General features: G+C 41.0%; 1 protein-coding gene across 1 annotated transcript; it reads left to right on the top strand.

Moving 5' to 3' along the window:
• The first annotated feature begins 13153 nt into the window (after positions 1–13153).
• olig3 (oligodendrocyte transcription factor 3) lies at positions 13154–14371 on the top strand. Its single transcript, XM_068716994.1, has one exon. The coding sequence runs from the start codon at positions 13154–13156 to the stop codon at positions 14030–14032; it is 879 nt and encodes a 292-aa protein (XP_068573095.1). The 3' UTR covers positions 14033–14371.
• Positions 14372–23478: the final 9107 nt, after the last annotated feature.

Genomic DNA, 23478 nt, shown 5'->3' with positions numbered 1-23478 from the left:
ATGTGGCTAGCCTGGCTGTCGCTTACTAGCAGGGGTATTGTATGTGTGTGTGTATGTGTGTGTGTGTGTGTGTGTGTGTGTGTGTGTGTGTGTGTGTGTGTGAGATGGAACGTGTTGGTTGCAGGGTGTGTGTCAGGGCATCCCAGGGTAGATGTTCCCTCGTATATTTGTCCAACAAAAACAAATTGCTGTGTATTTTTGGGGGACTTTCATCATTAACGCTCAGTCGTAAAGCAACTTACCATTAAAAACTGAGCCTACATAAGTTATTAATGAGAAAACAGCACATTATTTGTCTTTATTTATGTAAAGCCTAATTTATAAGCAATTAAAGACCAATCTAAATTTACTACACTGAGAGGTTTGTTGTCCCTTTCAGGCATACACCTCGTGACGTTAATCTGATGGCAATTTAACTCGTCGGTCTCATGTCTGAAGAAGTCTGAAGAATAGAATGCCGCCAGATTAACGTAAACGCTGCTGCAGAACAAGGCTAAATATGCACAGAGCGAGAACGACTTGTGCGTCCTTTTAACAGCTCTGTAATAAATGTATTATCTCAATCATCATTTTAAATGAACAAAATCAGTTCAATAATCTACATTGTTTAAAGTTATGTATTCGATGTTTGAAAAGGGCTTCTTATTCGTTTGAGGACAAACGTTAGCTATCTTACTTCATTTGAGTCTTGTAATTACAACATGTGGCCACAGTGGCCGCTGTAAGCTCACGTAAATGTGTTTTTTGATGTATAATGTCTATTTTTTAAGATTAATTTCCTACTTTTTAGTTTGTAGTTATTTCAGTGCAATGTGAAAATCAGTTTGCAGAGACCTAAAACTTGCTGTGCTAATTTATCACAGTGAATATTTAGTCAACGTTACATTTTTCATACTTGTCTTCTGTACATTTAAGGACGCTCTGAGCAAAAGAGTCGCATACTGAAAAAGAAGCACGATCACAAGCTTTGCTCTCAGTAAATGAAACCTTTTAGACAAAAAACCAGCGAATCTGGGCATTGTGGAAAAAGATGCTGTGGATTTAGGGATCACTTGCATCACAAATGTTCAAATCTGAGATACTGAAGCAGTAGCTGCATTACCATGTGACCACAAATAAAAGGGGACACAATTTTACTGTGATGGGCCATCTTTCTCAAGTAAGTTTTAAGTCAAAGCGTTCATAGTCTAACTATCGACTAGGGATGAAGCATATGCAATCTGAACTCAACATTCATAACCAGCTGCATGGTCTTTTAAGCAGTCTAATAAACAAGTGTACAGGAACCAGCAGGAAAATGGCTGAACGATCCCACTGAGAGCTCAACACCTGCACACACTCAGCTCCCCAAAACAGCTGCTCTGATACACTGTGGTGTTTTGGAGATCTGCTGGTCTTTGTTTACTCTTTGTGATTTCAACAATCTGTAGGAATCAGAAACCTGATACATTTGAATGCATTTGCATGGCGATGTGTAAGTAAAGCTGTGGCATTGAACACATTATCCATTTCTAGACATTTGTTTTTTTTTCTATTAAAAACATTCAAAAACGTTCTCATATGCCATAACATGCAACAGAATAAAGACATTTAAACCCTTGCAATTACTCTTATTACAGATGAATCTGTCAATAATTGTCCATCTGTAATATGTCAGAAAATAATCTAAAAACATATTCAAATTGCATGTTATCTGTGCAAAATTCAAAGACATTGAATTTGTATGATGTGAATCAGAGAAAAACAGCAAATCCTCGCATTTTAGAAGCTGGAAACAGAGAATTTAACAACTGATCTGTCAATTAACTAATCAATTAATCAACTAACTGTTTCAGCACCAGACAAGTGTTTTGACTGTCCATGCCGACAATGCAGGGCAGATTCTCCACAACCTTGAAATGGGTTATAATGGGGGTTTGAATCATGTAGCGTGTTCCCAGCTCAGTGCGTCTTATTCTGTCTATCTAGACTAAGCCAAGCGAGCTTAGCGAGGTCTGGTGTGTGTGTGTGTGTGTGTGTGTGTGTGTGTGTGTGTGTGTGTGTGTGTGTGTGTGTGTGTGTGTGTGGACCCTCCGCGTCTGTGAGTGTGGGTGGTTGCCTCCACCCATTAGAACGGGTCATCTCTCTCTCATGGAGAGTTTTCACGGCTGTGGAGCGGATTAGGAGCAGGGAGAGAGGAGGAGGAGGAGAGATTATTGGGCAGACTGGATGAAGGAAGGAGAGAACGACAAAAAGAGAGCATTAGCATCTACACTTCAGCATTTGTTTGTGGTATGTAGCTGACACTCATCCGGAGTGCCCGGGTTTACAGTGCGTACAAATGGAGGAACAACTGAATGCTGGCATCTCATCGCAAGTGGCCTTTTGACAAAGAAGAGAGGAGGTCTGAAGAGAAGAGAGAGGAGTTTGTTGGGTTAAAGAGAGACCCTCCTAACGCAGTTATAATTACATATTTACACCGCAGCTCTTAAAATGTACCAAAATACCTACAAAAGTCGCTTGCGTGTAGTGAACTCTATTTAGAAATACAACTGCTTTACCTGATGACGGTCTAAAGACAGAAACGTGTCTCCCAATAAAGTTCATTACAAGTAAAGGGACAACAACTCAACCATCTACAAGAAAGATTCCTTATACTGTATGTAAAGAATACACTTTGTAATAAACCTGTATCTGATTTCTAATTCTGAATCAGATATTTCACAGAAAATATGTGATCAAAACTTCTGTTTTTGTTGTGAAATACATTTTTCTTCATTCCATCAGCTCATCTTAAGCCAATTTTCTGCAATTTATTAAACACATTCTTCAATTCAACAAGGGACACTTACTTAGATTGCTGAATTGTGGTACTTTTTTAAAACATTTTTATTTCAAAACGCACTTTAATTCACTGAACTAAATGCTCCCTTGAAGAGACACTTGGAGTTTTGGGGAGTTTGATCCTAAACAAACTAGAGGATTGCCGACAGAAGCACTTGAGCACGCTGCATGTTATATTTAGTCAAAAACATTTACAAGTCAACAAGGCACTAGACTTGACTGTAAAGGAAAGTGTGACTACATCTCAATGTTGTAGAGCGACGTCTTGTGAATTAGGTTTGAGATACCATCAAATTTGGTTCCGATACAAAGTAGTATAGAGGCCCAGAACCACCAATAATAATACAGATTTATTATTAAAGGCTGTTAATATACTGTGGGGTAGAGCGATGTATGATTTCATGATTAATAAGGTGAGTGCATCATTAATATGCTACTTCCGGATAGATTTTCATCCCCATTAGCCAAACATCATTTCATTTTCACTTCATCTATACTGTTTGTTTTCTCCAGATTTTTTAAAACATTTATTTAGTTTCTTAAAAACAACATAACACAAGGTGACACACAAAACATAATACGTAAGGAAGAACAAAATAGTATATGCTTGGATGATAAAAACAAAACTGTATTGGTTTCCAAGAGAAAGCACAGAAAAGGGAAAGAAAGTATATGTACATATCCATATTATACTCATACACACCATACCTTTTTTTTCCTTCTTAATCACATGCATGTTAAACACATAAACATTTATGGGTCTTCTCTGTATTTTTCATGGGCCAAGAATGTGGTCTACGTTAGACTGGTCCATTGATGCTAGTATTGTTACTCAAAACAAGCCCTAGTAACAGTATAGTATCAATGATTATAGGGATCTGCCCACCTCTGCTAAAACAAAGGTTTAGTTTACATGTTCCTTCGACAAATCTGCCAACCATTATTAGTGTACGTATGCTAAACCATTTGCAGGCGCACCAAAGCTATTTACTGAGCTGACTTTGGGGCCCAACATCCCATCATAAAATGGGATGAAAAGTTAAATATTTTAAGTTTAAGACATAAGTTACACAAGTTTCCCTCGTAGCTATTAGGACCGTCCTCTGAATCTAGAATTGTTTTTCCAGATTATAAAATAAGGCCTATTTTGTTGCTGCTGTCATGAACTCAAACTTCAAAATAACCCTCTAGTGTCTCATGCGTCTCAAACCTGAATGAGTTGTAGTAGAGTATTAACCTTCAGCTGTATGTTAACAAAGTGTGTAAAACACATCAGAAAACACCTGTCAACATGCCACATCACACGGTCACCGTAATAAACAAAACCGACCACCCTAAAGTGTCATCATGTCCCATCTCATATCCATAATGAATTGCTGCTTTGACAGTCCGAGACGCTTTAATGAGAAAATATTAACTTTCTTTATGGAATGTTTACTTCACATCTTAGCGGGTTTCTGAATGGAGCCTGAAGGTGATTAAAACTTAAAGTGAACCAAACATTAAACCAGACAAAGTTTCTCATTTACAATTAGAGTTTCTTAACTGCTGTCTTCCTCATTCACACACACACACACACACACACACACACACACACACACACACACACACACACACACACACACACACACACACACACACACACACACGCACACACACTGGAGGAACACCAGTCGCCAGTTGGTCTTAAAGAGGCAAATTCCTCCGCAGCATTTTCTCAACATCGTAAAGCGTCTGCCGTTAAAGCGATGTTTTTTCAATCCGTCTGCTCTCCCTGACACTTCCAGATAACGTTGGCGTTAGGTTGATTTGGGGGAATTTGCACACCATATGCTGCTGTGTCAAACACCTTCATTTAAACGGGCTATGGCTCTGCATTCCCTAATAGCAGCATCATTGGAGCTTGTTTATCTAATGCGCCTGTTAATGTTATTTATTGAGAGTCTGCCCGCTATCCGGTTCCTCCATGCATGCTAAGGAGACAGACATAAGATATGCAAATGCTAACGTCGGCCCAACTTCACGGCAGTAAAACAGAGCATTTGCATTTGATGTAGCACATAATAAACTGGTTATTAGCATTTTAAATGCGTCAAACAAACTTGAAAAATGTGGCCTGTGCTGGTGTGGTTTTTATTATTGCTGCGTGCAGTCAAAACACACGTACACATGCCACACATGCCTTCAAACACGTACAGAAAAGTGTGCAAGAGCAGACACATAAATATAAAACTGCTGTACACAGGCGCAAACTGGTGTCACAAGGCAAAGCGTCACAGGACAGATGATGCGTTTGATGAAGTTGTTTCTCTGTCTTTGCCTCTCTCACGCCATAAAGTTTCTCTCAGAGCATTAAAATATGCAGACGATTCATTTCGTCGACGATTCATCCTCCAAGCCCCAGAAAACGAGGTCTGGTTTCAGCTTTGATGACCTGCGCAATGAACAATCTGACTTAACAGTAACTACTGTTGTCTCTTCACCAGGCCTGCTGGTGATTTGTTAATGAACCTTGAGTGAGAGAAATGTTGAGTACAGAAAAGATCAAACATAGTAAAAAAAACAGCAGGGATGCTTTTTGAAAATTATAGATGTTTAATTATGTTTGTATTTAATACACAGAGTGCCTATACCAGCTTTTAATCATGCATTCTCATGATGGCTACCCAACATATACAGCGCTTCTTTGGACAGTTGGTTGTGGACAACCTGAGAGATGGAAGCAAATGAACAGTGAGAAAATCGGAGCGAGGGAGAGCGAGCACAGAGCGCAGGAGGAGAGCTGCTTGAATTGGTTTTTCATTAGCAGTTAATGATGTGATAATCTCTCTAACAGTAAGCAGGCCGCACACCCTGCAGGCTGCAACACTCCTCTAATGGAGTGTGTGTGTGTGTGTGTGTGTGTGTGTGTGTGTGTGTGAGTTTTTTTATCTAATAGTGTGTCTGCAGTCCTACATACATTGTTTGTTTGCATGAGAGCACTGTATTTTTTGTGAATGTGCGCATGGTTACAACCCTGTGTGTGTGATGATCTTGTCATTGATTGAGATGGATGGATGGACACACACACACACACACACACACACACACACACACACACACGTGCACAAGCCAGACCTGATCCGAACTTTCCTCTCTACATGTAACCTCGCTCACACACCCTCACCCCATCACACCATCCTAAATCCTACATGTTAATCTCTCTCCTTCTCTCTCTCTCTTTCTCTAAAACGCACACAAACATACTCGCTTTCATTCTCCGCTTGCAGAGACCCCTGCTTCATTTTCTGGTCATGTGCACCCATTGCGAGGGGGCGAAGCGGACACAAAGTGACACAGGGAGCAGCATGGGGAGGAGAGGGGGGCGAGGCTGGAGCTGCAGCCTGAAAGGAGGCGATGGGAGGTGTCCGATTGTCCCGCGCTGAAAGGGACAGTTAAAAGGAGAACCTTGTTGCAAAAGCTGGTGGGCCGGGCTGGAGGCTAGTTAAGTGCTGGTGGTGTGTGTAGCTGTGTGTGTGTGTGTCTTTGTCTGCTTGTGTCTGAGTGAGTCCAATGAGGAGGAGGGGGGTGACTGATGACCGAGGTGAGGATGATACTGGAGATGCTGATTATAAATGTTAAAGGAATAGTTTGACATTCTGGGAAAATAATGATACCACTCTCAAATCTGTCCGTTAAGTGTGATAAAGCTACAGCAATCAGCTGGTTAGCTTAGCTTAGCATAAAGACTGGAAACAGAGGGAAACAGCTCGCCTGGCTCTGTCCAAAGATAAAATCTTCCTCTAAAGCTCAATAATCTACACGTTATATCTTGTGTGTTCAATTCGCATATAAACAACAAAAAAAATTGTAAAAACGACAATAAGACGTTTTACAGGGTTTAGGTTCAGAAACTATTTCGAGGCTCTGAGCAGTTGCCACGCAACCAGTGGAGAATCCAAGAAGTTACTAGTCGTGGCCGACACATAGCCTCCTGTAAAATGTTGAAAAAACGTTTTTACACTTTCAGTTTTTGTACAGATTAAACAAACAAGATTCCAGCTCGCTATTTCCTTTTGCTTTCAGTCTTTGAGCTAAGCTAAGCTAAGCTAAGCTAACTAACTTCTGCCCGTGGCGTCATATTTAACAGTCAAGAGTGGTGTCCATCGTCTCAAGTCATACTCTCCCCCAGACTATGAAGATGCGTACCTCCATTTTTTAAACATTGCAATTCATGAAAAGGGAAAATAATTTGAACTGAAGAGAAACTTTTCTTTGGCGTTAATGTGTAAAATCCAACGTGATCTTACTGAATTATGTAAAATGACCACAACCTCTGAACAGGTTTTCACGTATTTCTGTGAGATCAGGGAGGTAAAATCTGACGTTGAATCTGGATTTAGGAGCTCTTGCATCTAAAAGGTGACAAAGAAAACATTCAAAACTAAACTAAGAACAAAATATTACTTTTCAAAAGAGACAGATGAGATGAGATGAGATGATGAGATGAGACACCTCGAGCAGTGCATCCAGATGAAGAAAAGAAACAAGACAGAAAACTTGTTTCCGTTTGATAAAACTCATCATCAACATGCTTCAGAAAGCTTTGAGACACCAATTTTGTTACAGAGCATGTTCAAACAGAAAGCAATAAGAACATGAAGGTATGTTTCTTCATTACGGAAATGTTAATTTGACTTGTTTTTGCCTAATTAACGCCAATGTCGTCCAAGAACAAAACAGCCCCACAAATATTAATTAGGAACTCAATATTCATGATGGTGGAGATGGTTGTGAGGTCTGTAATTAATGAGCTTTTAATTGTTTGATCGTCTCCTTAATTAAAGGCTTGCTATAATTTGAAGGTTTGTTTACTTTTTTCGCAAAACAAAAAGAATAAGAAAGACAGAAATCTTATTGATATTCTCTTTTAAACAGAATTTAGCCAAGGAAGGAAAAATAAGACTTTTAAAAGTTACCCAAACATTTCTGAGAGGTTTAGTACATGTTCTTACTTTTTACTGCTTTAAGTGAAAATAAATGAATCTCAGAGGTACTTTTGACAAAGGCTGGAGGGTTTCACTCTTAGATTTCAATACGCGTGTTGCTGTCTTCCATCTGCGGTTGGAATGCTTCAACCTTTGTGAAATCTCTTTTTGTGAAACTTCAAACTGTGTTTGATGGCATCTTAGACGGGCAAAATGAAAGGATACAGACCAACGCTTACACATGCATTTGTCATAATATACTGCAGACCTGATTAGAAAAAAAGCTTCATATTCATATTTTATATAATTTTAAAATAAAAAAACAGAACTTCCATCCAAAGAGAGCTCAAATATTCCTACTGGACCTTTCAGACAAAGTCATTTATGTCCAGCAAAACAAACAAAGAAACACGGTGCAAGCAAACAAGCAAAGTTTTTGTTGTTCTGTTGGACAATATACAACAAATCAATCTCTACAAAGCAAAACAGATCATTCCCTTTGAAGTCCCTCAGGAGTTTGTCGTCCTCAAGAACTTGTTTTCATTCATTGAATTGACAGATTTTTTAAACTTTGAGTGGTTTACTGAATCCTCCCTGCACCAACAAAAATACAGAGAACAATAGAAAAATGCTTAATATATGCATATTTCTGACCTGGGACTTATTGACTTTATTCCATAATATAGTTACATACAGAAAAAAACTAAATAAACAGAAATAAAGTACTTATAATATAATGGTTATATACAATACAAAAAAGAACAAAGTTATAAGTAAACAAATATTAGAACAAATAACAAGCATTTTATGACTCCTCAACTCATCATATGTAATAAAAATGTTCTGTTTTTCTGCTGCTATTTGTTCCTCAGTTATAATAATGATGGCCCCCATTTTTTTAAATTAATAAGTTAGTGAGACCATCTTTAAAATGCTGACAATGTAATTTAAAGTAATTACTTTTTTTAAGACATTTTATTAATCTTAATTACTTAGCAGCACTCATAACTTCTGATAGTCAGACGTGTTTCCTCCATCCACTATATATACATACATACATATACATATATTCTATATTGTCTCTAAAACACCATGCAATATGTTGAATGCAAAAACAGATGGAAACATGTCTCACTGCCTTTCATATGATTTATAGGCAGGTAATTTAGAGGTGTGAACATTCTGTCTGTTTGCATTTGCACCACTAGAACATTAGTTCAAATGTAATTCCTCTCCGCTTCAGGGCAAGACAACATGACACATTGTTGGCTTTCAGAGCACTGGGTTGATTCAGGTAAAGCTTTGCTGCCTCAAGCTTCTTTTGAAGCTGGAACAGAACGTTTCTCATAACTGAGAAGGGAACAGATTTGTGAGGTGTAACTATTTGTATTTCAATTCAACATCATGACATATTCCCTCAAGCAAGACAAGATGTAGCTTTGACATCTTAATGTAACAACAACTCACAAGGCCAGCAGCGCACAATTTCAAACAGAAAAGACGACAAATGAAGTACATGAAATACAGCAGCTGGTTATTTAGAAGGTGTCTGGATATTTCAGTGAGATTACACAAATATGATAAAGACAAATTGCTAACGTAATCAAATCCAATGGGATTACTAAAACAGAAATAAAGTGCTGATATTAAATAATTTTCAGAACACTAACAACAATACTTTTTAGAATAGTATTTGAATGGCTCCTAATTGCCAAAGACAATCAAAAACAGTAACTGAAACTAACTATTTCCTCTAGATTTTTACAAACATTTCCAAAATATTCGTAAATGCAACAAATAATATTTTACTTTAAAAGCAACCTTGACACCTTTGAGCTGCCACCTTGACCTTGTGTCTCCCTCTGAGTGATGTCGAGACAGCCGCCTACTGTCTTCACATACTGCAGGAGGGACGCCTCCATTGACTGTTTACTGCCCTGAGCTTGTTAGAGGGGGTCTAGTGGCCCACCCAGGAGAGAGAGGCGGGGAGGAGATTGGTTGTTTCTGGAGAGCGTCGGTTCACTTCTCTGATGTAGTTAAACTATAAATATACGGGTGTTTTGCTAAAGGTGCATACTTTTTTTAAAATCCTGTTACTTAAGTTTCATAGACTATTTTATAGAAATTACATTAAGAAGACGGAGCAACATTGTTATTCATTTGGAATTGTGTTTGTCCAACTTCAATATTCACTCTCTTTTAGCTCTGTTTTTGGTCTCCACCAACTCCTGAGGGAAATATCTGACTCTTTAGCTGCTAAATGCTCAGCTATGTTCACCAGCTAGTCACTTATACCAGTCAGAGACAGCTAGTCACCTATACCCGTCAAAGACTGAGTCAGGACCAAAAGTATAGGGTCACAGGAGATTTTACTATAGGCTCGCCAATAAAATTTGCTGAATTTGTTTGAGGGAGTCTAAATGTTCATGTTGTTGTAATAATTGGAGTGTAATCAAGCACTCGCGTAAATATGACGTTAAATAACAACACTAAAACTGTGTCAAAACTACCTATTGTATTGGGTGGTTTTCTTCCCATGGGTACTGTGTGTAGGTGAACCCAGTTTTGACTAAAAGTTTGACCCACTTACTATAGCTGTGCTTTTGCTGCCCAGGAAACTGATGTGAGAGGGCAGCGAGCCACTTATGAAGGAGATAAAGATTAAAAGAGAGAAGAGAAGAGGCGAGCAGAAACTGGAGAGAAGAGACAGTACGCGAGAAAGAGTGTGAGAGGAGGAGAGAGGGGAAGAGATAAAAAAAAAAAAAGATACGAACAGAGGAATAAAAGGAAAGCGAGGAGCTTACGCGGTGAAAAGAGCACATTAGGGGCGACCTGCTGCGACAGTAGTGTGGGGGAACGGTGAATAACTGCCTCCACTTAGACCAGTGTCCTGGTAGTGTGGAGCCAGGGGCCTCAGACGGACTCTCACTCAAAAAAAAAAAAAAAAAAACAGCAGAAAAACATAAATAAAGCAAAAGAAACTCATTCAAAGGCATGTATTCCTGCACAAAGTGATACCTGACACACACACACACATACATGCTCACATACCTCCTCTGTGAGCTCTCCTCTGCCCCTCTCATTCACACATTTCTCCACATTGGCCGGATTAGGAACACTTTCTCTTGGGTGTGCGAGGCTGCCCCGCACACAAAGAAACACTTGGGGACAGGATTAGTAGGCTTACAGCGGATTCACATATGTCCAGTTCAAGCAATTGGTATTCAAAGCTTTACACTTTCAAATGCCACCAAGAGAGAGCAAAGCCGAGCAGAGCTTTTCTTTGCATTGGCAGCACCTTTATGAGAAGGGCTCTTTTGCTGGGCCAACAATGAGGCCGTGAATACACATTTTTACTGTTCTACCAGGGGGATCTCGTTGGCGAAGGATGGAGCAGCAAGCAGAGTTTGAGACAGACTTTATTATCCGAGTTTGAAGTGCTGGGTGTGTGTGTGTGTGTGTGTGTGTGTGTGTGTGTGTGTGTGTGTGTGTGTGTGTGTGCGCGCGCAGACGGATGGATGGAAGGATAGACAGATGGATGGATGGAGGGATGCTGAGGTGCTGGTCAGAGGAAGAGTGCTTCAGTTACTTCCACATGTTATTGTTTGGCGGCCGGTTCCTCCACTCCACCTCCACAAAACAGATCTGGAGGAGACTCTTCAGAGTGGAGAGAGCGCTCTCAGCAGCTCAATATAGACAATACTGACTCAATTTAATGTATTCTCCCAATATTTGAACACAAAAGCGCCTTCTGAGATCTGTCTGTTTCCTTGATGAATCAATAAAATGTGTTTTATGATCGATAAATGTTCTAAATTGGTTTATTGCATTGTGAAAATGCAGGATGACTGATTTCAATTTATTCTGTGACAGTTTGTTATGTTTAAAATACATCAAATGTGTCCTTATTTTGTATTTTTAGATTGTTTTTATGAGTGTGAATGAAGGGTTTGTATTTAGCCCAAATTTCCCCTTGAGGGTCAAGTAAAGTTTTTATCTTTAAATCCTTGAAATTATATGACTATTGTGAGTCGTTTTTTATTCCATATTTTGATTGTCATCTACATTTTAAAATAATTAATGCTGAGTTGTTTAGGCTAGCCTATATTTAATCCTTAGGGATACAATTTAAGACATATAAAATATGAATAATAATGAATAAATGAAATGTATGATGAACCTTCTGTAAGACATGGACGCGATGAGAAGTTGTAGGACCAGACATGAGGCCCACGTGCTGCCATATGGCCAGCAGAGTGCTGAGTGTCGGAGCGGGCATGTTACCTCTGTCCCAGCGGAGGCCGCGCACCCCTGCGGCCGCAGGAGCCGCTGAATGGGAAAGCAATTTCCCTTCCCATTCCTCCCCATTCCCTCAGGCAACCAGCGGCCGAACCGACACTTTAGTTTAAGATTCGACAAACACTCAAAGTGAGCACTGTGTGAGAGACTGGAAGTTTATTTTAACAGACCACAGTCTCTCCTCCTCCCCATAGTGCATTTCATCAACAATGTATGTCAAAATGTGTGAAATAAAATTAAAAAAAACATTTTGCGCGAGGTTATAACAATGATTTTGTGCGTAAAATTCACATTGCGCAGCTCGAAAAAATTATCAGCAGACGAGGCAGTCCGAAAACAATACAGTGTTTCACTTTTTAAATATAAAGTGCAGGAGGCTCTCCAAACAACATGTATCAGTTTTACAAAAAAATAGTATAAAAGAAGCAATTTTCAAAACTGACCAGTTTGTCCCAGGAAGAGCAACTTTCTGTTCCACGAGAGGAGAGGAGATAAGAAAGAGAAGAAGAGGAGAAAAAAAGAAGAGAAGAAGAAGAGGCGCACTGTGCCCCCCAACGGTGTCCTGACAATGGCAGTGAATGGTTGCGCACCGCGGTCATTGGGACAGTCAAAGCACACCGCCCCCTTTCTAACGGGCACGTCATCGTCCTAACTAGGCGTTATGAATAGGAAAGCTGCTTTTGTTTCCCCGCGTGTATATATAGCCTCTATCAGTGTCCTCCTCGCCGCAGAGACACAGAGACACACACACAGAGAGAAAAGAGAGCAAGTCGGCAGAGGCAAAGTGGACACCGATGTGATAAGAGGGGCAGAAGCGTGGGACAGGAGGGATACAGACAACATCAGGTGACCAGAGCGACTGAAGGCTCCAGAAAGAGAGAGGGAGTAAAAAGAGAGAGAGAGAAGAAGTGACAGAGAGAGAGAGAGAAAAAGAGAGAGAGGAGAGAGAGAGAGAGAGAGAGAGAGAGAGAGAGAGAGAGAGAGAGAGAGAGAGAGAGAGAGAGAGAGAGGGAGGAAGCCAGCAGCGACCTCCTACCCAGCAACCTCGGAAGCGAACCCATAAAATGAATTCAGACTCCAGCCCGAGCAGCAGAGCCTCTTCGCCGGACATGGACGTCATGTCTCTCAGAGACCACCATCCGCACCACCATCATCACCACGTTGGCTCCTCCGTGTCCTCATCTACGCAGAGCGCAGAGCTGCGCCAGAAGCTGAGCGCCAGCGATCTCCTGAGGTCTGGAGACCCCAAGTCAGTAGGAAGCAGCAGCAGTAGCAGCAGCAGCAGCAGCAGCAGCAGAGACAAGTTCAAACTGAAGAAACAAGTCACCGAGGAGGAAATGTACCACCTCCGTCTCAAGATTAACGGCCGGGAGCGGAAGCGCATGCACGACCTCAACCTGGCCATGGACGGCTTGCGCGAGGTGATGCCCTACGCGCACGGGCCCTCGGTGCGGAAGTTGTCTAAGATCGCCACGCTGCTTCTCGCCAGGAACTACATCCTGATGCTCAACAGCTCCTTGGACGAAATGAAGCGGCTGGTGGGGGACATTTACGGAGGGCACAACTCAGCTTTCCACTGCGGCCCCGTGGCGCACGCCGCCGGTGCAGGTGGACACTCCGGGGGCCCCGCCGCTGCAGCCGCTGCCGCTGCCGCCGCCGCCGCGCACCAGGTGCACCCTCTCCTCGGGAGCGGGCTGACAACCTCCACGTCCTCCACGCTGTCGAGCGCGCTGCCGGGACTCACGTCCATCCGAGCACCCCACGCCCTGATGAAGGGCTCCCCGGCTGCGCCCCAGCCCCTGCAGCTGGGCCCCGGCTTCCCGCATTGGGCCGGACTGCCGTGTCCCTGCCCCATCTGCCAGATGCCCCCTCCTCCACACATCCCCATCAGCACCGCCGGCCTCACGAGACTCACAGTGGAGGGCAAGGACCTGATGAAATGATGGTCTGACAGACACGCGGAGACTGAGAGATGTAACCATGTTTGTAAATAGAGAATTCAGGGCATGAGGGTGGAGTTGGCATCACTTGTGCATGTTGTTGTTTAGTCTGTTTTCTTGTTGGGCGTATGAGAAAAAAAAAACCCGTTATTTTCCTCCTTGTAACAAGGACTTATAAAGACTGATGAATTTTCCAATTGGAGGTAAAAAGAAAAAGTTGTGCGTCATGCAACAAGATGCCACGATCCTCTCGTGACTGACTGAGTTTTAGTTTCACGCCACAATGTGAAAGGTGAAGGAGGCTGCATGGACATGTTGATTTCATTTGACCTTTTTTTTGTATCAGGCGTTATTTTGTGAAAACGAAGAATGCTCTCTGTGCCTTGTACCAAGGATTTTAAACTTGAGTTGTAAATGAACATAATGACATTCATGTGTTTGGCTAAAATGACTCTGCCACCGCGGAAATTTGTTTTAAAATTCTTTAGATTTATTTTTATTTCGTGGCTCACTGGATGTCCATTTGTTTTTTTATTTCTTCTCTTTTTTTTGCATGATGGTGTAATTATCACAGCATGATTGTTTTTGCTGAACTGAATTTGTTATGCCAGAGACCCTGTGTCTTTATTTTTGTACATTGTTGATGATTGATGAAATATTTATTATCACCCAGCGTCCCTGGATGACATTTCAATAAAACTGAAATTATGGATCATATCTCACTGTTTCTCCTTTTTGTTTTAAATGTCACTCTTAAACACTCACTAACAATATTTGTCATATCGACAATTTACACTTCCTGAAGTCTATTATAGGTATTTTAACTTGTTAATTTACTTATTTTTTAATAGGTGCACATTGACAGCTCATAGCCTCCAAACATATTTTTATTTTCAGATAAAAGCAAACGTTTATCCCCCAAAATAGATTCCTTTATTTCATCCAAATCATATTAAATTCTGTCACATTTTTCAGTTGTAAAAACAATTTAAAATATTTCTGTGTGAGATTTCAAACTACAGCAAGGCCTCTGTTGAAAAAAAGAACTTAAAAAAGAACTTTCACAAACTCTGTAGTTCTACTAAACGTTCATTGAAATAAATGAAGATAAATACATTTAGCAGAATACAGTATAATTTTACAATAAATCGGTGAAATATGTTGATTATCGATCAAATATGTAAAAGTGAAACTACAAGCGAGTGCACTAAATGTACCCTTAAATTATTCTAACGGAAATGTAATTTTTAATGGGTAAAAATGAGAATAGCAGAACTTTAAGGATATGTGTCTGTCTATTACAATTAATATTATTATTATTATTATTATTATATTTGGACACACTAAAATTAAGTGAAGAAAGCCCGAAAGCGTCGTTTCCCTGCAACCACAAGCCACTTTAAAACAATTTAAAATCTGATATGATGTCAACTTGTACTTTTATTTCTCCTCTGTGCACAAAAACAGCAGCTGATGAGTTAAAACACGGTCATGGTCGGGCTGCATTTATTTAACATTTCCGAGCAGCTCGCACAAATGTTAAAGAGAGGGGAAAGGAGGATGAAATGAGGGGACTTGGCTGCATCCTAATGGAGCCCAGTTGAATTGTTCCATGTAGCAGCTAGAAAGTGATCCGCCTCGGGGAGCGCGGAGCAGTTTGTCCGCCGGGTCCCTTGGGTGTTTCACCGTCTCATCTCTGCAGCGACAGAATGTATGTTTGTGGAGATTACAAGTTAATTGTTCATGGGGGACCAAGAGGAGAAAATCACATCACAGAAAGGCGTCGGGATTACAGGCTACTAAATGCAAGAAGATTATACATTCAGACCCCCACCTCGGCCTCGGCGCATGCAAATGAGTGTGTGTGGATTAAAAAAAAAAAAGAAATAAAGAAAGAGAGAAAAAGAAAAGGAGACGATGAAGCCCTTTTGTAACTTATTTTGGAGGGAAGAAAACACAAGTTCTGTGGCTAAGTTGAGAAAGAGTGAAAGAGTTCATTTTACACTTCTTCGTTTTTGTCTTTAGGAATGAGTATAGCCTGTCTGTCCCTCGCGGGCTGCCAGATGGGATGTAAATAGCTGGGTAGCTGCAATGGCCTTTTAACCACACAACACTGAGGAGGATGTTGTCAAGGGAAGCTGGCGGTTTGCGAGTTAATAGTCATGAGTTGGGGTAATTACTTAAGGTTTATTATGCTCCGATTTCAAAGGAAATGGACTCCTCAATGGGCCGAGAAATACTTCTTAATTCTGGCTAATTAGGAGCTGAGCAAAGCAGAGACAACTGCTGCTGCTGCTGCTGCCATAAAGCACTGTTACATTCATGGAGGGGGATCATTTGTAAGTAAACCACAACATAACGCACAAAACACTCATGCACATGCAAATAACACGCACAAGACAAATGTAAATCACTGTCTTTTCTGTTTTCATTCTGGGGGTGTACATCTTGCAGTTTGGTCGATGACCATATGGCAACAGGAGAATTTATTGCTACTGGCATGCACTCTGAAATTTAAGATTTTTCTACTGTAATTAAGCTAAAAGCCTACGACTAAATGAACAAGCAATCAAACTCTTGCAAACGATTGAATTATGTCTTTTTTTTTCCTGCCACTGTGTTTATTATAATGATGGGGATTATCTTCCAGGCAGGGTTCACAAAAAGTATTACTCATTAGTCTCGTATTTACTTCTACCTATAATCCCACTGAGACTCAGATTATTCCTTTTCAAAAGGGACGCCAAGCAAAGACGGAAAGTTGATCATAATGATGCAACAAAACAAATGAAACCAAGTACAAAACAGCCTCTATTTCCTTTTTAATATACTCTGTGAGAAACAGCTATTAAATGCAGGGATATGTTGTTGTTTCACAGGTATTTGAGGTATTTTATTACCAGTTGCAGTTTAACAGAAGAAGCATTTTTAGCACGTATTTGTCACTTCTAGATTTTTCTCTGTCTTTTTCTTTCCACTTATTTTGCATCAAAACCTCAAAGATGGATCACGAGTGAATACATGAATAAATAAGCCAAAATAAATGAGTTGAGTTAACTTTATTGCCATTACAACACCTGCCTTGGTGAGCTCATTGTGCAAAAACACAACACAGCATACTGATAACAAAACCATCACAGACATAAGAACATATTGTAGTACATTGTAAACAGTCTATTAAACTGTTCAGATTTAAAACAGAACCGTCTATAGTCCATTTATGAATAATACTGCCTGCGTTTTGGTTTTCAGGCTGGTCAGCGATGACCGAATGGACTCGTGGACATCAGCTCCTCTTTTCACGAGGCTTGACAAACGACCGGTCCTTTTACAGAGCACACACCTGTTACTGGGAAGCACTCGAGGTTCATCACTTAGAGCAACGCTGCTTTGTGCAGCCTCTACATATACACACTCTCACACACACACGCACGCACACACACACACACACACACACACACACACACACACACACACACACACACACACACACACACACACACACTAACAGGCCTTTGGACACAGATGCTAACAAGGCAACAAATGCTCTCAGACTCCTTGTGATCGAGCTGCCTTTTCCAAAAATCTGACTTCAAAACCTGAGATCTGTGACGTTGTTTTAATTAAACGGATATGTTTGCCAGCTCCATCGCACATTGCAAAGCTGCAAACATAAGACTTTTAGTCAGACATGTACAAACAGTAAGGGCATTTCACGCTTTTATAACGATGAGTTTGTGCAAACATCTCATTTGGCAATCGCCGACTGTCGCTGCGTTCAATCTGAAGAGTCCTGCCTGAAGTGTGTAGCGGTGAACTGCTGGTTTGTTTATTTGCTCGGTCAACGTGCTTCAGCAGGGCCGGAGCCCGAGGGCAGCAATTGAAAATAAATTTCAGTTGAATAAGGGGCAGCGGCCGCATCAGCCGAGCTGCTGCTAGAACAAAAGCAGCTGAGGGGATAAGTTATTGACCGGGCTGACAGCTTGAACGAGGCTGATTATAACGGCCTGGTCGTGCTCTGTGTGTGTGTGTGTGTGTGTGTGTGTGTGTGTGTGTGTGTGTGTGTGTGCGTGTGTGTGTGTGTGTGTTGTGGCTTCATAGTCAGTGAAGCAGGTGCAGAGGCCATTCCCTCTCTGTGTGCAGCTCTCTCTATCACTCTCTCTCTCTTCCTACCCTGAGGGAAGCCCCGGGGTCCTCTGCCCTCCTGTCCTCAGCTGATTCAACGGACTAATGTTTAACCCATACTGCCAAAACAGAAAGCATATTTCCATCATAAGAGCGCTTTGCCATCGCCATTAGCGACTGAGCTCATTTGCATGTTAATTGTGCATTTAGAGAGGTGGTGTTGACACTTCCCTTTGTCCATGCAGGGTCGCGGGAAGTGAGAGGATGGGGCTGCAGAATGACATCCATGTGCGTTATTGTTTGGGGCTGGTTGTATCATCTGTCATGATGGGGCTTTCAAACACAATGGGAAAAAATTAACTTGATTTAATAAGGTGTTATTCTTACCATAAAATTCAAATAAAGCTCCCATCTGTAAAAGTCTTTTATGAAACAATAAGTCATTTCAGACCTAAACAATCAAGTACATTTACTCAAGTACTGTATTTAAGTACAATTCTGAGGTAATTTACTTTAGTATTTTATGTTATACTACTATTATACTACATTTCAGAAGTACATTTTATACTTTTCATTCTGATAAAAACTTATTTATATTCCAGCACTGCCTCACAGTTTAGAAAAACAGATGGAACTACCTCCTTGATCAACTGCAGCATTGAAATGCTGACACATTGCATGCATCAATAATAATAATTGGTCAGTTGACAGAATATTCATCAAACACTTCATAAAAGTGAATGAATGAATAACTGTTCGTGAGTATTTGGTGCTTTTTGAATTTTATACAACTGTTAATCGTTTTTCTTCTTGTCGACCAAAACAAGAAACAGCTCACCTTTGGTCAATTTCATGTATTTTGTGGAAATTGTTGCTTTTTGTAACATTTTTACATACTAAAAAAATTAACCAACTAATTGAAAAATACAGAAGACTCATCAGAAAAAAATATATTAATAAGTTGCATCCCTAAATATCATATTTCTAATAAATATATCATCATGAAAACTTTTACTTTTGATACTGTAAGTATAATTTGCTGATAATACTTTTTTGAATACAGGACTTTTACTTGTAATAAAGTAAATTAACTTTTACTGGTAAAACATCTGAGTTCTCCCTCCAGTTAATTACCACGTGAGCACGATCACTGTCAATATTATTAATTATGGGCCTGTAAAATGAAGAAAATACAACACACAGACAACCTTCCTGACAAAACAGACATGCTGTGTTTACACAGCAGGCAAAATATGCACAAGAAGACAAACCAGTGCGCACAGAAATACACACACTCGCACTTTCATTCGTCCACACACACACACACACACACACACACACACAAGCCAGTTTTGGTGTGAAATTTGGTGTAATAAACACAGATTCAGCCAGACAGAAAGTGCCTGCATGTGTGTGTGTGTGTGTGAGAGCAGTAATATCCTCCTACAGTGACTGACAGATGGCGTTCAGTGTTTGGCCGTAAATGTGCTCTCTGAGTGTTTGTCTGTGTGCCAGTCGCCTGTAGTTTGGAGACTCCCCGTGAGAGTCTAACTGTCCTGACACTGCTCAAAACCAACTGTCCTTGATTGTCGACCATGGATGAACCGCAGCGTGTGTGTGCGTGTATATGTATGTGTGGGTGTGTGTGTGTGTGGTGGCCTTCTGGAAAGAGCAGAGCAGGCCAGGGGAGCAGATGTTAATGGGAGAGATATATCTATCTAAATCTCTGGCCACCACATGCTTCAAATCTGCCCGGAGGAACGTGTCTCTCAGCAAGATGACACAGGGAAAAACTGAGCAGGAGAACTTTTTTTTTTCCCTCTTAAATATGGGAGACGGAGAGAAGATTGTGTGTGTGCGTGTGTGAGTGTGTGTGTGTGTGTGTGTGTGTGTGTGTGTGTGTGTGTGTGTGTGTGTGTGAGAGCCAGCTCGGGGTCTGGCACAGCGCTGGGTGACAGTCCCCTCTCAGCGGGGAGAGTCGGGCGACAAAGTGAAACATGGTCGTGAGGAGAGAGAGCCACGACTGAAGCCAAGAACAGACAACACAAATAGAGAGATCAGACCACCTCTTTGTACGGCCCGGTCCAAAATGAAATACAAAAAACGTGTTTGATTATGTTCCTTCGCTGACGAGAAAATGAAAAACAGGGGGACAAGAAAAGTTCTGAAATGAAGGGAGTTTGAATGTGGACCAAGTTGTCTTGGCTTTGATGGCGACGTGACGTCCTTCTGTGGTCGATACACTAAATGTTTTTAGAGGTTGACGGTCATTAAAGCAGACGAATCTCACTTTTGCCTTTGCCTGCCGTGAAATTGCTTTCATTGTCGACACTTTCAAGCAACTTGAGACTGAATTCAACCATCTGGGTTTGACATAAGGGGAAATATGTGATGAGCTGCGAGAGATGAGAAGGAGAAGAGTCCATTATTTTCTATATCAGGACATTTCAGAGCGTGTTATCAGGATGATATCACAGTCAAGGCAAAAAGGAACGCTGTGATCAAATCATCATCATTTTCTTTAAAGTTTGTTTAGTCAGTTCTAAAAGTGAGAGTTTAAGGATGAATCTGCTTATTTACAACTCAGGTGCTTCTTTTTGTTGTAGTTTTTATCATAATTTCTTTCTGTTTTAATAATATTGTACAAACCAGCAGTTAAGTCAGATTATATACTGTACACTAAACCACTTTACCTGGAGGTAAAACTAAAAGTGTCTCCTAAAGTTCTTTTCAGGGGACACAAGTTTCAAAAATGACAAACCACTGTGACCCAATTCACACCAGGCCTAAGCCTTATCTAAACATCACAAGAAGAGCGAATGTGTGCGTAAATGAACGTTCCTGACCATTTTTACTGACCATCATCTTATAAAGTCTTGAATAGGTAAAAGAGGCTATTTCTAATAGATATACATTTCATAAATCACAACGTCTTATGCATGACTTATTGGAAATTCGGTTTCATAAACAAGGTTCCAGACTAGCTTAGCCCAGGTCTAGCTAGTTGTCAGGTTAATAGCTTCACCTCAGGCTATGAAGTTCCTCCCCGACAGTCACTTTTACTAAACGGCTGCTCTGCGAACACAGTTCATGTCAAATGTATCAAATTCTAACAATTATCACAAGCTTAACATCTGAGCTAAAGTTAATAAACGACTCTGACCTACAAATGAAACCTCATGGTACTTTCTTCTCTCTTGAAATGTCACTTAGAAGATTCAGTATAGGTAACTTTTATAAAAAAAACAACTAGATGTTAGATTTGCTGTATCTGTCACTATATCCCGACAGTACTACATGAGACTATAATCTGTTCCTCCTATAGCGAAAACAACCAATCAGAGCCAGGAGGAGTCTAAAGGGCCTTTCACACAGGACACCGTTTGTGCTGCGCCCAAAGAACAATCTGCTCGCTTTGTGTATTAAACGCCTCGCTCGGTGCAGCAAAAAAGCCTTCATGGCGCCGGGCAAGCTATAAGAAATAATGTCTTTCAGAGTGCAGTGGCGCCGTTGCCGAGTTCTGTGTGAAAGGCCCTTGACGCAGTACCAAGCACTGCTCATGCAAACGCTGTGCGGCTCCTCCTCCCCTACACATGCTCTCACTCAGTCAAGCTCAATATCTTCATGGTAATGGCTGAGAAACAACCACCAGCAATGAAAGAACTGCCTATCGCTCCTTTGTCAACAACAGCGTACACTGCAAAGACAAGTAAACAGAAGAAGACCAACGACGAAAAGCCTCCTGAAAAGAAAGAGTTAAACCAAGCCCGAGATAAAACAAGCGTAAACATCCCAGTGGAGAGGGAGGGACCTGGAAGTGCAATCTTATAATTTCTCAAGCAAAGTCTAATCTCTTCTCAATCGTACCAACGGCAACTTTAAATAGCACAACTGATCTTCATGTCCGTATGATGAAAAAAAAGTTAAGAAGTGTTTGCTCATTTGTAAATAACATGCCCGAATTAAAAGAAAGTGCTTTATTAATTTAAAGAGTCGAGTGAGTCACAGATTTTTTCCTCAACACTGTCCTGCAAATATTTCAGAATAAAAGCTTTTTGTCAACAAATGAAGGGAAAGAAGCCGGAGGGATTTTATTTTGAAATGGAATGAGCAAGTGTTCAAAATAAATGTAATGTTCTGTGATATGTTCTGCAGATATAGACTTCAAAACTGTAGTAATGTTGCTGGTATGATGTCAATATACTGTCAAAAGATCATTTTCATTGTCTATTTTTGCAGTGAACGTCGCTCATGCTGCTCTAAACCGTTAACACGGGCGCCGAAATAAAAAGCAAGAGGTTCCGCAACGCACACACACACACACACACACAAGTGCTCAAGCAGGCAGTGTGGCCGGGAGCTAGCTGGTAAAGCAGTGGAGGCAATTAAATAAATCAGGAAATACACAATTTTTGGACTTCAAATGGTCTCTCACTTGTGGCAAAAGAAGAACACTGTATTCAAAAGGAATGACTGGCTGACGTGACCCTTCTTTTTAGCTTTTACTTTCTTTTGTAACTGAACTGAAAAGAAGAGGGATTCAAACAGGCCTTTGGGAATCGCACTTACATCTCTGTTGGCAGCGGTGTAAAAACAGACATTACACCCCTCCAACTGGAGGTACGTGGCTTGGCATCGGCCCACGTCTACACCCTACAGCCAGTCTAACCTTCCTGTCTGTCGTGCATTCGTTGGCAGCAGAAGTAACGTATAGATCACTCTCTCTGTCCAGATGTCACACTTCCACCTGCCAGCTGACCTGATAAAAGTAAAACTGCAAAGGTCTTCAACAAAGAAACTCAATCCCCTTTAAGGTTTCTCTGAGGATATCAAACCTTTTCATTACACTTCATCAGGTCTGTCTCTGAGCATGTGATCTGGCAGTGCTGTTAACCCAGGCGTTAGCCCGCTACCTAACCCTCTCTCTGAGCTGGCGGTGATGTTAAAGCAGACATTAGCCTCCTCCCTCTGGCCTGGATTCAGCTGGCACGTTTGGACCTCATTGATGGCGCTGCCAGGCGGAATCCATCGCAGTTGGTGATTTTGATCAATATCAACGTTAACAACACCCAGACAGCTTGTCGGAGAACAAACAAACATGTAAATAATGCGTCAACACGTTCTGACGTTCTGGACGCGGGTGGTTCTCGGTGAAGAGGGCAAAGAGAGACACACATTATTTCACCTCAGAGATCTGTGAGGTGTGTGTGTGTGTGTGTGTGTGTGTGTGTGTGTGTGTGTGTAATGGACACCGGCATATTCTTCTGATATGAATAGTGTCTCTTCACTTCATGTAATAGCCTTTCTAAGGGAAACTCGCCCTT

Source organism: Cebidichthys violaceus, unplaced genomic scaffold, assembly GCF_023349555.1.
Source record: "Cebidichthys violaceus isolate CVI_PGR_0920_01 unplaced genomic scaffold, fCebVio1.0.p SCAF_10, whole genome shotgun sequence".
Lineage (NCBI taxonomy): Eukaryota > Metazoa > Chordata > Actinopteri > Perciformes > Stichaeidae > Cebidichthys > Cebidichthys violaceus.
The sequence above is the reverse complement of the archived record's forward strand: the minus strand, read 5'-3'. Positions and strand labels throughout refer to the sequence as shown.